Source organism: Carlito syrichta, unplaced genomic scaffold (assembly GCF_000164805.1).
Source record: "Carlito syrichta isolate Samal-C Ts95f unplaced genomic scaffold, Tarsius_syrichta-2.0.1 Scaffold313900, whole genome shotgun sequence".
Lineage (NCBI taxonomy): Eukaryota > Metazoa > Chordata > Mammalia > Primates > Tarsiidae > Carlito > Carlito syrichta.
In genome coordinates this window covers 291008-303957 of record NW_007257996.1, presented here as the reverse complement: position 1 = coordinate 303957, position 12950 = coordinate 291008, and the positions used below count along the sequence as shown (strand labels likewise).

The 12950-nt window shown below is 58.5% G+C and overlaps 1 protein-coding gene across 1 annotated transcript in view; it reads right to left on the bottom strand.

Annotated features, from left to right (window-relative positions):
- Positions 1-12950, bottom strand: part of KCNT1 (potassium sodium-activated channel subfamily T member 1) — an 86465-nt gene that overhangs the window by 6940 nt on the left and 66575 nt on the right. Inside the window, exons 19-28 of the mRNA XM_021718854.1 lie at positions 11018-11252; positions 9124-9229; positions 6459-6631; positions 5708-5779; positions 5345-5479; positions 4764-4875; positions 1473-1574; positions 1032-1115; positions 816-944; positions 581-601 (exon numbers count right to left, since the gene is read on the bottom strand). Coding sequence (XP_021574529.1) covers positions 581-601; positions 816-944; positions 1032-1115; positions 1473-1574; positions 4764-4875; positions 5345-5479; positions 5708-5779; positions 6459-6631; positions 9124-9229; positions 11018-11252 — 1169 coding nt within the window. The remainder of the gene's footprint in view (positions 1-580; positions 602-815; positions 945-1031; positions 1116-1472; positions 1575-4763; positions 4876-5344; positions 5480-5707; positions 5780-6458; positions 6632-9123; positions 9230-11017; positions 11253-12950) is intronic.

Sequence of the window (12950 nt, the reverse complement as noted above, 5' to 3'; positions counted from 1 at the left end):
CCCAGCGGGCGGCCCATCTGCACCCCAGCACATCCTGTCTTTGCCCTCGGAGGCTCATCCCCTCTCTGCCTCAGTTTCCCCAACTGCAGATGGGGTGGTGGTTCCTCTCACGCACAACCTTGGGGGCTGGTGAGAGCAGGGGTCCGTGGCAGCCTGTGACTGGCCAGGGCCCACAGGGGTGGGTGCTAGGGAGGTGTTTGCAGGAACTCCCACCTGGGCAGCACCTCAGAAAGGCCTGGGAGGCTGGGGTGAGGGCCAGGCCAGACTCACACGGGGGACTGCTGGCCACTGTGGCACATGTGGGGGTGGGGAGAGGAGCAGCTGAGACTGGAGGGAGAGGGTGCACCTGGTGTTCAAACAGAGGTGACTCTCCCCAGGCCTCAGTTTCCCCACCTGTCCAGGAAGGGGTGACTGCCAAAAGCCCCCTCTGAGCTGGGCCATGGCTAGCGTCCTCAGGACCTGCCCCCCACTCCGTGTCTCCCAGGCCCCAGGGTGGGGGTCGGACTGGCAGGACTCCCCACGTGAAGCTGAGATGCTTTGGTGTCTAGCAGAAACTCCATGGAGAGAAGGGACGGCTTACCTGGGCTCTGAGGTCATGCGGCTGCAAGGGAAGCGGGCGGGGTCAGCCTGGGCCCCGCCTCCCCACCGCCTCACCCCTGGGGTTGGCCCCGAGCAGGCCACAGGTGGGCAGCACAGGGGTTGTCATGTCTTCCCAGGCTTCCTGCCCCCATTGGAAGCACCACGTGTGCAGGGGTGTGGACCTGGCCCGAGATCTGAGGACAAACTCCCCAGAACTGAGAGGAGACCGCCTGTACCTCCGAGGTGGAGAAGACGTGACTCTCGGTCCGGTAGATGCCGATGGGGATCTCGGCGCTGGATGAGCAGAGCTTTTGGAAGAGGCGCCCGTAGGTGCGGATCCATAGGTCATCCTCGGTGACCTTCATCTGTGGGGTACAGCCCTGAGCAGGTGGCACCCAGGCCTGGCCCCCCCACCCGCTGAGACACCTGCCCGCCACCCGCCCGGCACTTACGGCACAGAGGTAACCAGAGCCGGGTGTGGTGTCCAGCCCCAGCAGCAGCCTGGTAATGGTGATCATGTAGTCCTTCACGAAGGACTGGTCAGCGAGGGAAGGGTGCGTGAGGGGTGCATGCTGGTGCGGGCTGCCCCCCAACAGCCTCCCACAGGCATAGAGGCCAGCCAGCCTGAGCACCGAGCGACTCGTGGGCCCCAGCTGGGATGCTTTCCTGGGATGCGTAAGGGCAGGAGAAGACGAGAGGCCCCAGACAGAGCCCAGGTGGCCCGGGAGAAGGCCAGGCACGTTTGGGGGAGAGCCCTGCGGACCCTATGGTTACCCCAAGGACGGGCCCGGGGGCCTCCCTGGACCCAGGGGCTTCAGAGGGAGGCCCACCACCTAGGACTGCGCAGACCCTCCCTCCCAGTGGCACAGGCCGCTCCTGCCGCCTCTGCTGACCTGGTAGAGCAGTGTGTCCAACATGCTGATGCTGAAGACGCGGCCGGCGGCGAACGGCAGGCGGAACATGAAAGCCAGGTTGGAGCCATTCTCACGCTCCCTCTGTGGGAAGGGTGTCCTCAGATGGGCTGGAGCCCATGGCCAGAGCAGCATGGGGCAGCCATGGGGGTGGGGTGTGCACATGTGTGGGGTGTGTGTGCACGTGCCTTGTGTGTGCGCATGTGTGTGCACGTATATGCGTCTGCACACATGTCTGTGTGCGTGAGCATGTCAGCACACGTGTGCATGAGGTTTCACCTGTGAGCATTTGTCCACACACGTGTATGCCTGCATGCATGTGAATGCATCCGTGCGTGTTTGCATGGGTGAGCATGTGTCCACACATGCGCTGTCTGCACGTGTGTGAATGTGTCCGTGAATGTGTCTGCACGTGTGTGAATGGGTGCGTGTGTTTGCATATGTACACAAACCCACAGGCAGCCGACCCACAGGCCCAATCACCCAGCTGTGGTTTCCCAGACGGGGCCCGGCCTGGAGCCGCAATTTGGGACTCTGGTGAGAATGCGACCCCAGGCGCACCCTGGTGTGCACTTGGTTCAGCGCCTGCTGGTGCCGCCCCCAGGTTCACAGGAATCCTCGCAACCCCGTCTCAAGCTTGTGTTTCGTGAGTCCGAGGATGCTGGGATGGGGGGCGGTGAGTGGGATGCGCTGTTCTTGGCTTCCCTTGTCCCTTGTCATGGCTTTCACCATGAGGAGGGAGGAGCCCTGGGCCACAGTGGACCCACCGCAGGGTCTCTCTGGGACCTCCGTGCCGAGTGACCACCACACACTTCTTGGCTTGAAACCGCACACGCTCCCTTCTGGTGCAGTTCCAGAAGGCAGGGGTGGGAAGCGAGTTGTGCAGAATAGATGGGCCCCGGCAAGTCTCATTCCCTCTGGAGGCTCGGGGAGACTCCTCCTCCAGCTCCCATAGCCCTCCTGCCTGGGTGAGTGGCCCCTTCCTGTCACAGCCGGGGACATCTTCCCGTCTCTGATGGGGCCTCCTGCTTCCATGCCCCCAACCAGAGAGTCCAGGAGAATCTCCTGCCTCAAGTCACATCTGCAGTCTCTTTTGTCATGCAAGGTCATGTATCCACAGGCTCTGGGGGCTAGGATGTGGCCATCTTTGGGGGCTAGGATTCAGCCAGTGGCACCCATGTGGACCACAAGTCTTGTTGGGACCGGAACACACTTCAAACAAAAAAGAAGCCACAGCGTTCTGAGGAGCGCAAACCACCCAGATGGAGTCCGTCTTGTTCATGCTACTTCCTGCATTGGCCATCCTCCTTGGGGAAAATGCCACAGAAGGAAACAGAAGGATGGACCACCCCAGCAAAAGCCTGCTTCCTTCGAGTCCTTCCTTCCTCCTCTGTGACCCAAGGTGGGCATGTCTGCAGGCACAGTGGCATCGCAGGCGGCACGGAGACTGCGAGTTGGCTCTGTGTGGCTTCCACCATCCTGGGGAGGACGGGTGCTGAGGACCAGCTTCGAGATGCAAGTGTGTGGCCACGGCAGCCCTGCAGACGCTGCATGTGCTCACGCTGGCCTCCATGGCTCCAACAGCACATTCTGAAGATGAGCAGTGGAATTCCTGGTAACTAAACATTTTAATCCCCCGTACTCAGAACACCCCTAAACAGGGAACATAAGCCTTGACATGTCCAGAGGTGTGGTAGGAATGAGACAGCAGCCTCTCTCAGGAGCTTCCGCTGAGTGTCTTTCTGCTCTCTGACACGAGACCTGCAAATGACAGCCCTGGAGGTACATGAGGGTTATACCAGCTGTGTGTGCCTTCGAGTTCCTGGTGACAGTGAGATTGCATGGGCCCTTCCCAAGGACAGCTGGGCTGGGACACCTCCTGGACGAAGGGGCCAGGACAGGTGTGAAACAGCCCCGGGATGAGATGGCGACATTCCAACAGCAGGCAGAAGATGTCAAACCAGGAAAGCCACTGAGGAACCTTGGGTGAGGGGATGAGGGGAGGTGCACTGGAGGGGAGGAGCGATTGTTCTGTTCACACCCAGGCTTCTGGGAGGCTTCCAGTGTGGATCTCGGGAAGATGCCACTCGCATGGGAGCTCCTTATACGTTTTTTATAAATGGGGGTGCACCACCTTTTTTTTGAGTCGAGGTCTCACTCTGTCACTCAGGATGGAGTGCAGTGGCATGAGCACGGCTCACTGCAGCCTTGACCTCCTGGTCTCAGGCGATCTTTCCACCTCAGCTTCCTGAGTAGCTGGGACTACAGGCACATGCCACCATACCCAGCTAATTTTTCTGATGTTTTGTAGAGATGGGGTCTTGCCAAGTTGCCCAGGCCAGGCTTGAATTCCTGGGCTCAAGCAATCCTCCCACCTTGGCCTCCCAGGATACTGGGATTGCAGGCGTGAGCCACTGAGCTGGGTGCAGCTCATCATTTTCTGCAACCATCTCTTGGCAAGATGGCCTCATCTCAGTGTCTGGAACCTTCTCAATTTCCACTTTTCCATGACATGAACGTAGAAGTGGTGCATCTGCTGCTGATGGTGTGCACGGCAGTCCTGTCCCCTCTGCCATCCTGCCAGGACTTTCCCTGGAGCCGTCTTCCTCTTCCCACCATGCCAGGATGAAGAAGAGCCAGCTGCAGGGATCTGGGTAACTCTTTTTTACTTTTTTTTTCTTTTTTAGTTAGAATCTCATTCTATTGTCCAGGATGCAGTGCAGTGGCATAGTCAAGGCTCACCACAGCCTCGACCTCCTGGGCTTAGGCAATTCTCTTGCCTCAGTCTCCCAAGTAGCTGGGACTACAGGCGTATGCCACCATGCCTGGTTAATTTTTTTATTTTTTATAGCGATGAGGTCTTATCATGCTGCCCAGGCCTATCGAGAACCCTTGGGCTCAGGCAATCCTTCTACCTCAGCCTCCCAAAGTGCTGGGATTGCAGGCATGAGCCACTGAGTCTGGCCTCTTTTTTAAATTTCTTTTTTATCTTTGAAGTGGAATCCATATTATTATAAACCCACGCCCTTTTATAAGCATAAAGTGCCACAAATTTCTTCTAAAGAAGGAAGATGGGGCTCTGCCTCTGCCATGCCTATGCCCCACATAGGGTCAGAGAAGTGGCCCCCAACCCAGGGTTGAGAATGTCGAGTCTGTGCTGAGTCCTCAACCCCTGGGCTCTGGTGGGAGGGGCAGAGCCGCCAAGAGTCTCTGTTCCCTTCTCCACCCCTCCAGGCCTTGGCAGGCTGACTTAGCACAGGACGGGGGCCTCACCTTCTCCAGCTTGGAGAGAGCCAGGGAGTAGCTGTCCTTGGCACGGAACTGCATGAAGCGCATGTTGGAAGGGTGTGTGAGCTCCGTGGTGATGCTGAGGCTGGGGAAGAGCCTGTGGGGGGCACAGGCTCAGGGAAGGGGGGTCGTAGACGTGGCTGGGGATCTTGGGGAGTCCAGAGGGTCTTGTAAGCTTGGATGTGGGGAGTCTCTGGGGGTCCCATGGACATAGATGTGAGGGGTCTCAGGAAAGGCCCCGCAGTCATGGCTGTGGGAGGTCTTTGGGGTAGGGTCCTGTGGTCACAGCCCTGGGGGGGTCTCAGAATGGGTCCTGTGGTCACGGCTGTGGAGGGGTGTCTCAGAGTGGGTCCCATGGCCATGATGGCTGTGGGGGTCTCAGGGCGGGTTCCGTGGTCACGGCTGGAGGGGTCTTAGTGTGGGCTCCACAATCGTAACTAAGGGGGGGTCTCAGGGTGGGTCCTGTGATCATGGCTGGAGGGCTCGGTGAGAGGTGCCCTGGACCGTCAAGGGGCCGGGTGGAGACAGGGTCACCCCTTGTCGCCCCCCCGCCCCTGGATGCGCACCGGAACATGGTCTGCACGTTGACGATGGTCTTGGCGTCCGCCATGTAGTCCTCCTCTGCGCTCATGGTGCTCTCCTTGTCCACCACCACCAAATTGTCAGCGTAGATGATCCCGCACTGCAGCAGGCTGTCCAGGCTGGCGGGACCGGGCACCGGTAGCCAGGATGCAGCCCACCCCCGGGCCCGAGACCCACGATCCCTGGCCAGGGAGGCAGAAGGCCTCGCCCTCCCCTCCCCACCCTGTCAGGGGCCACCTGGCTCTTCCATGTAAGGGACACTTTGAACGAGGAGGAAACGGGTGGGAGTGGAGACCCCCCCTTACTGAGGAAGGGGCTGCCCCTGCCATAGTTGGATCCTATCTTACTTGTCCACAGAGCCCTCCATGTAGTAGACCATAGGGAAGCAGCAGATAGCTTCCAGGAAGTGGTGGTCAGGCCTGTGGGGACAGAGGTCATGGTGTTGCCCTCCCCTACACAGGAGAGCCCTGTCCGTGATGAGCAGAACTGCATGCACGTGAAAATTGCAGCACGTGGAACTTGGGGTTCAAGCAGGGACCCCAAAACCACAGCATGTGGGACCCAGGAGTCCAAACAGGGTCCCCAAAACCACAGCATGTGGGACCCAGGGGTCCAAGCAGGACCCTAGAACCACAGCACATGGGACTAGGGGTCCTCTTGGCCAACAGGGCTTTTCTTGTTTTTACCAAGGGGAGACAGAGACCCCGGAGGATAGGGCTTGCTGAGGTCAGATAGCCACGACTGGACCCTGGGCTCTATCTACCAGCACCGGGTGGGGGTGGTGGGGAGTCCCCTAGACAAAAAGGTGCTGGTGGAAGGTAGGGCCATGTGCCGCCCTACCCTAGGACTCACGGTGGCAGGGGGGCAGGAGAAACTGTGAGGAGGGAGAAAGAGTGAGGAGGAGGGAGGCCAGAGCAAGGGAGGCATGGGGGCAAGGCGGCGCAGTGGGAGGGGGTGTTGAGGGGGATAGAGACGTGTAGGGCGGCAGAGGCTTCCTTCTAGCAGGGGGTGACCAAGCCAGAGGCCCTGAGGCCTGTGCCTGGCCTCCCAGGGCCCAGGGCGGCAGGCGGGCCAGCCTCGGCACAGTGTGGGGCTCACTTATTGTCCAGCAGCAGTACGATGGGGTTGAGCTCCTTGCGCGACCTGTAATAGGCCCGCAGTGGCACGATGAAGTTGTACAGCCCATTCCCGGCCGTCTCAGCTGACACGATGATCAGCTTGTTCTTGAACCCATAGGCTTTGGCATCTTCATAGCTGTTGTGCTTGCAGCCCTGGGAAGGGACGCGGGAGTCAGTTCCTCCCAGACAATTCGCCAGACATCCCCAGGACACCTGCTCATCAGCCATTCAGCTGTGGCCTGCATGAGGTGCATGGGAGCCACAGGCACCGCCCGATGCCACGGCTGCGCCCACAGGCAGTGTCAGGTCAGCCTGTGGCACCCGGCAGGGCAGGCAGCCAGGGCCAAGGCGGGGAGGTCACCTCAGGCTGGGGAGGGCCGTACCTGCAGCTAAGGACACAGGAATGAGAGTAGGTATGTGTCGTGTGTATACATGTGTTTCTAGTTCTGTCCACCGAGGTCCCTAGCAGGGGTGCCCCAGTAGCAGGGAGAGGCTGCATGCCCAGGTCTTGGTTTCTAGTTTTTTGTTTTTTTTGAGTCTGGGTCTTACCCTGTTGCCCAGGCTGGAGTGTGGTGGCATGATCATGGCTCACTGCAGCCTTGACCTCCTGGGCTCAGGTGATCCTCCCGCCTCAGCCTCCCAAGTAGCTGGGACTACAGGCATGCACTGCCATGTCCTGCTAATTTTTTGATATTTTGTAGAGATGAGGTCTTGCTATGTTGCCCAGGCTGATCTTGAACTCCTGGGCTTAAGTGACCCTCCCATCTCGGCCTCCCAAAATATTGGGATGATAGGTGTGGCCCATTGCGCCCAGCCTTAAGCCTTGGTTTCTAAACATCATTTTCCACCGCAAGGAATGTTCCCTGGAGAAGTGGTTGATTTCAGACAGGAGCAAGGGAAGGCCCGGATGAGGCAGGATGCACAGCTGTGCTCAGAGGGCGAAGGACGTGTGGAAAGCCCCTGGGAGCCAGTTCAAAGGAGCCCACAAGCCTGGCTCGGTGGCTCAGCCTGTAATCCCGCACTTTGGGAGGCTGAGATGAGTGGATTGCCCGAGCCCGCGGGTTTGAGACCCGCCTGGGCAACTTGGTGAGACCTCATCTCTACAATAAATAAAAAAAATTAGCCGGGCGTGGTAGCGTGCACCTGTAGTTCCGGCTACTCGGAAGGCTGAGGCGGAAGGATTGCGGAGCCCAGCAGGTTGAGGCTGCGGTGGCCGAGAGCGACCACTGCACTCCAGTCTGGGCAACAGAGTGAGACTCCAACTAAAAAAAAAAAAAGGAACCCACAAAAAGTCCAGGAGGGTCTGAGTGTCGGAATCAGTAAGGACCTGCAGAAAGTGAGCCAGGAGGGCCCGGGGAGAGAATGGTGAGTCCTGCTTCATGCTAACAAAATAACGAAAGGAATTCTGGATCAGACAGTCATTGACTGACACCGAAACTATGGGCAGGGCCCCATGGAGGAGTGATGTGTTACCTGGTCTCAGCCCACAAATGACTTGTCAACTACAGAGGGAAACAGTCATTTTACAGTAGGAAAATCTGGTCAACGCCACCTTGTCATGAGATCAAAGTTGTTGTTTTTTTTTTAGTTTAGGGTCTCACTCTGCTGCCCAGGCTGGAGTGCAGTGGCACGTTCGTGCCTCGATCTCCTGGGCTCAAGCAATCCTTCCACCTCAACTTCCTGAGTAGCTGAGACTCCAGGTATATGCCACTATGCCTGGCTAATTTTTTGACTTCTTTGTAGAGACAAGGTCTCACTATATTGCCCAAGCTGATCTTGAACTCCTAGACTGAAGCAATCCTCCCACCTCAGCCTCCCAGAGTGGTGGGATTATGGGTATGGCCACTGAGCCCAGCAAAGTTAAACATCAACACGCGGACTCCCCTGAGAGCACTGACCCCAAACGCAGGTGGAATCCCCCACAAGGAAAAACGACGGCCCACCCAAGGCCCCTGCTACTGACAAGTGGTCCCTGCTCTGCAAAAACCTTAAGGTCCAGCGACCCTAGGGAACGTTCCGATTAAGGGAGGCCAGAGGCTGGGCATGGTGGCTCACGCCTGTAATCCCAGCACTTTGAGAGGCTGAGGCAGGAAGATCGCTTGAGGCCAGGAGCTCAAGACCAGCCTGGGCAACGTATCAAGACCTCATCTCTACAAAAATTTAAAAAGGGGGATACAGAGATAGGAGAGCTAAATGCAGTGTGTGGCCTTGAACAGGTTTCTGATGGGGTAGACACTGCCACTAGAGCCATTGAGACGGTCAAGACCGTCAGCACAATCTGAATCTGGACTGTGGGTCAGACACCAGTGCTGGGCCATGTCCCTGTCCAGATGCTGATGACTGAATGTGGTTATGAATGACGGCCCTCATTCTTGGAAAACGATGTGTTTAGGGACAGGACCTACACACCTGTTCTGGCTCTCACCTGTTCTCAGAGGATAGCGCAGGATGGTAAGGGCTGGACAGGCAGGGGTGAGCACCTGGGGAATTCCCTAAGGTTCTAGGGTTTCCTTAAGAGTCCTTATGGTTTTGCAGAAAGTTTGCAACAACATCAAAACGCAGTCACCAAAGAGAAGTCAGGGCAGGTATTCTAGCCCAGAGTGGGTGTCGGAGGCCAGTGAACTCTGGGGACGACCCGGCCTTACCTTGTCCAGCCGCAGGCAGCAGAAGGGGGCTTTCACAGGCAGCAGGTGGCACAGGGTGGGGGAGCTGCCGATGTAGGGCGAGTTGGGGGGGTAGCCCTTCACGTACCTGGGGGAGACAGGCGCCCTCAGAAACAGCGTGGTGCAGCCACACCCTCCCAGGCACCTGCTGGGGACTTGAGGGTGTCTTCTCTGCCCCGCCTATGGCCCCATTGCTCTGGGTCACCTGCAGCTGGCCCAAGGTGACCTTCTCTGCCCTGGGCTACCTGTGTCTAGGACCCAGTGTGCGATGGGTGGTATTTGGGGTGGCCGCATGGGTGCCAGCCCTTGAGGACCCATGTACCCAACAGGTCAGCAGCCAGTGAAGGCCAGGACTTTGGGGGACTTGAAGCAAGGGTGGGGTGCAGGGGCCCTTCACTGCTGTCCCCCGACCCGGGCAGTCCTGGGCCCCTCATGGTCTGCCCAAGGCTACTCCAGGGTGGGGCAGAAGGTGGGTTGTGCCCTGGGCCTGCTCCTCACTGAGAGTCTGGGGTGAGACTCCACCCGACACAGATTCACGGCGTAGACATTCACACATATACACAAGGAGAGGACAAGCAGACACAAACAACGTAAGTACACACACAGAGAGAGGACACACAGAGACACACACACATATAACACATACATGTGCACAGGAACATGGATATGGACACACACATGCACAACATATGAACAGGCCCACAGATACGGCACACACAATGTACACCACACGCAAGGATACACACAGATGCACACAGCACACACCCGGCACCGCTGTGTCCCTGTGGTCTCCCTGTCCCTCCCCTATGAGCTTGCACAAGCCTTTTAGTCACAGGAAGAAGTTCAGGGCTTTCACACTGCTGCCCTTCTGGTACCCACGCCCAGCACACATGCGGAAGCAGGCTCCTGGGCCCTGGGCTCTTCTCTGTCTTCCTTTCTGGGCCAGGAAGCTCCCAACAGGCTGTCACTCCATCCTGACGGTGCCCAGCACACATGGCAGCTGGAGGGTTGGAGGGGGGAGGTGGTGGCCACCTGGCCAAGACCTCCCAGCTCCATCTCCAGTCTCCGAGGTCAGCCCTCTGCCTGTCTCAGAGTCTGGGAGCCCCACCAGTGCCCCTGACCCCAGAGCCATTCCCCTGCAGCTGACATGTCATTAAGGTATGTCGACCCCACCCCAGAGGCAGAGACCAGAGTGCAGGGTGGGGGACAGGACCTGTGGTGGACACCTGTCTATCCTGGCTGAGACCAGGAGGCTAAGCTACTGAGGACAGAGTGGGTTTCGTGACACGAGGCAGGAAGCCTTGCCCCAACCAGGCCAGGATGACAGTGGGGGAATCACCCATGGGTGGTTTCGGCTGGCCCTGCTCAGAGGACACCCACCCCACCTGAGGCATGATGACCTAGGATTACCGCCTAGCTCCACACCAGCTAGATGGGTGGCTGAGCCATCATGGGCTGGCAAGATGGGCAAGATGGCCTCTGTCTAAACTGTCCCCAGGAGTCCCTACCAGTTCCCACGTTGGGGGGGGTCTGTGAGCCCCAAGGGAGGGGCTGCACTCCATCAGCAGTGTCCCCAGCCCAGCAGACCTCAGTGCACCAAGTGACAGGGACCATGGAGCCATGACCTGCCTCTCTGTGCAGCCCCCACAGTATCTGCTCTACTCCCTCTGTAGTGTCTCCCCTACCTCTTGACATGTCCTTCCCCTTCCACTGAGGGTATATCCTCTTCCCCCTTACCCTGTGGACATCTTGTCCCTCAACCACCATGGGTGTCTCTCCCCACTGCAGGTGTCTCCTTTCCCCCCCATGTGGGTATCTCACCCCTCCCCATGGGCATCCCCTCCCTCCCTGCTTTCCAGCTCAAGGCAGCACTCACTCCACCACGGACAGCCCCTCATCATCTGACGGTGTCACCTCATCCTCCGATTGGTCACTCAGCAGGTCGCAGGGCAGCAAGGCGGAACTGTCAGCCAGCTCCAGGACAGGCGCGATACTGGGCCGCCGGCTGCCTGAGCCATTCTCCGTGGGCAGTGCCAGCTTGCTGGCCCCACCACCCCCAGCGCTCTGTGAAGGTCGGCGATCCGTGCTTTGCAGGTCCATGGCCACCGTTCCTGGAAGAGCCCTGAGCTTGGCTCGGCCCTGCCCGCTCCCAGGGGTATGACTCTCAGAGTAGGGGTGCCCCTGGTCATGTCCCAGCACCCGTTCTCCAGCTGTGTGGCCGAAGGACATTTCCATCTCTTTGAGCCTCAGTTTCCCCCTTTGTATGATGGGGATAGTGGCCTCCTGGGGTGGTGGTGTTGAACAAAGACCCAGGGTCCCAGTTCTGAGCTGCTTTAATGTCAGTGCCAAAGGGTGATGGCACCTGGCAGCTTGAGGGTGGTGGCACCTGGCAGCCTGAGGGTGGTGGCACCTGGCAGCTCTCAGGCTGCGGGCCGAGCAGGGGGCAGCCTGACTCCAGGTGGCAGTGGCCATGGGCGAGGAGGACACGGAGTGGCCTGGCCATGGAGTACCTGCTGGAGCAGGCTTTGTGGCTCCTATGGCAACCCAGGGCCATCAGGTGGGGGCTGGGGAGAACCCAGAGTGTGGCCCAAGGCCTCTGTGGATGCAGAACTCCAGGTGGGGAGGGCTGCTGGAGTCACCGTGGCTTCCTGAGAGCCAACTGGGTATGTGCCCGAGGTACACATAATGGATGGTGGTGTGGCTGGATGGTGGCGACCTCCAAATCCCCAAACTCTCCAGCCAGGCTGGGCCACGAGAGCCAGTGCCACCAATGGGGCCAGCGATGTCCAGGGCCTGGCTGGTGACTCATACCACCATGCCTCTAAACCCAAGGGCCCCATGAATCTTGGGGACAGTGCCACACTGAGTGTGCCACTTGGGGCCCCAAGCAACAGCCATGTACCAGCTCCCCCAGTTGGGCATGTAGTAGGGGTTCAATAGTGTGACTCACAGCTTAGGTCAAAGCTTAGGCTCATTAATGCATGGAAATGGCAATAGCCTGGTCCAGCTTGAGGTTCTGTGGCCTGAGTGGCATCCAGGCCTATCCCTGCTCCCTAACTGTCCCCTGGGAAAGCCTGCCCAGGGAGAGGTGGCACACAGCACGGTGGATGCCCTTGGTGCCAAGGCTGGACCTGCCTGGCACACAGTGGCCCAAGAGAGAGCCCTGAAGGCACAAGAAGGGACCAGGTCCCTTGCTAGATTTTTTCTTTTTTTGAGTTGGAGTCTCACTCTGTCGCCCAGACTGGAGTGCAGTGGCCGCTCCCGGCCACCGCAGCCTGGACCTGCTGGGCTCCGGCGATCCTTCCGCTTCAGCCTTCCAAGTAGCTGGAACTATAGGTGCGCGCTACCACACCCGGCTAATTTTTTGATTTATTGTAGAGGTCTCACCAAGTTGCTCAGGCGGGTCTTGAACCCGCAGGCTCAGGCAATCCACTCACTTAAGCCTCCCAAAGCACGGGATTACAGGCTGAGCCACCGAGCCCGGCTGAAAATAAGATTTTAAAAATATAGTTTACAGCCTGGTGTGGTGGCTCATGCCTATAATCCCAGCGCTTTGGGAGGACAAGGCAGGAGAGTCACTTGAGACAATGAGTTTGAGACCATCCTGGGCAACATAGTGAGACCCTGTCTCTAGTCAAAAAAAAAAATGAGATAGGGCAACCCCTTCGGGCCCCCTCTCACTGTGGAAGCTTTTCTGTCCTCTCAATAAATCCTGTAATCCCGCGCCTTGGGAGTTTGAGGTGAGTGAATTGCCTGACCCCGCGGGTTCGAGACCCGCCTGGGCAACTTGGCGAGACCTCATCTCTACA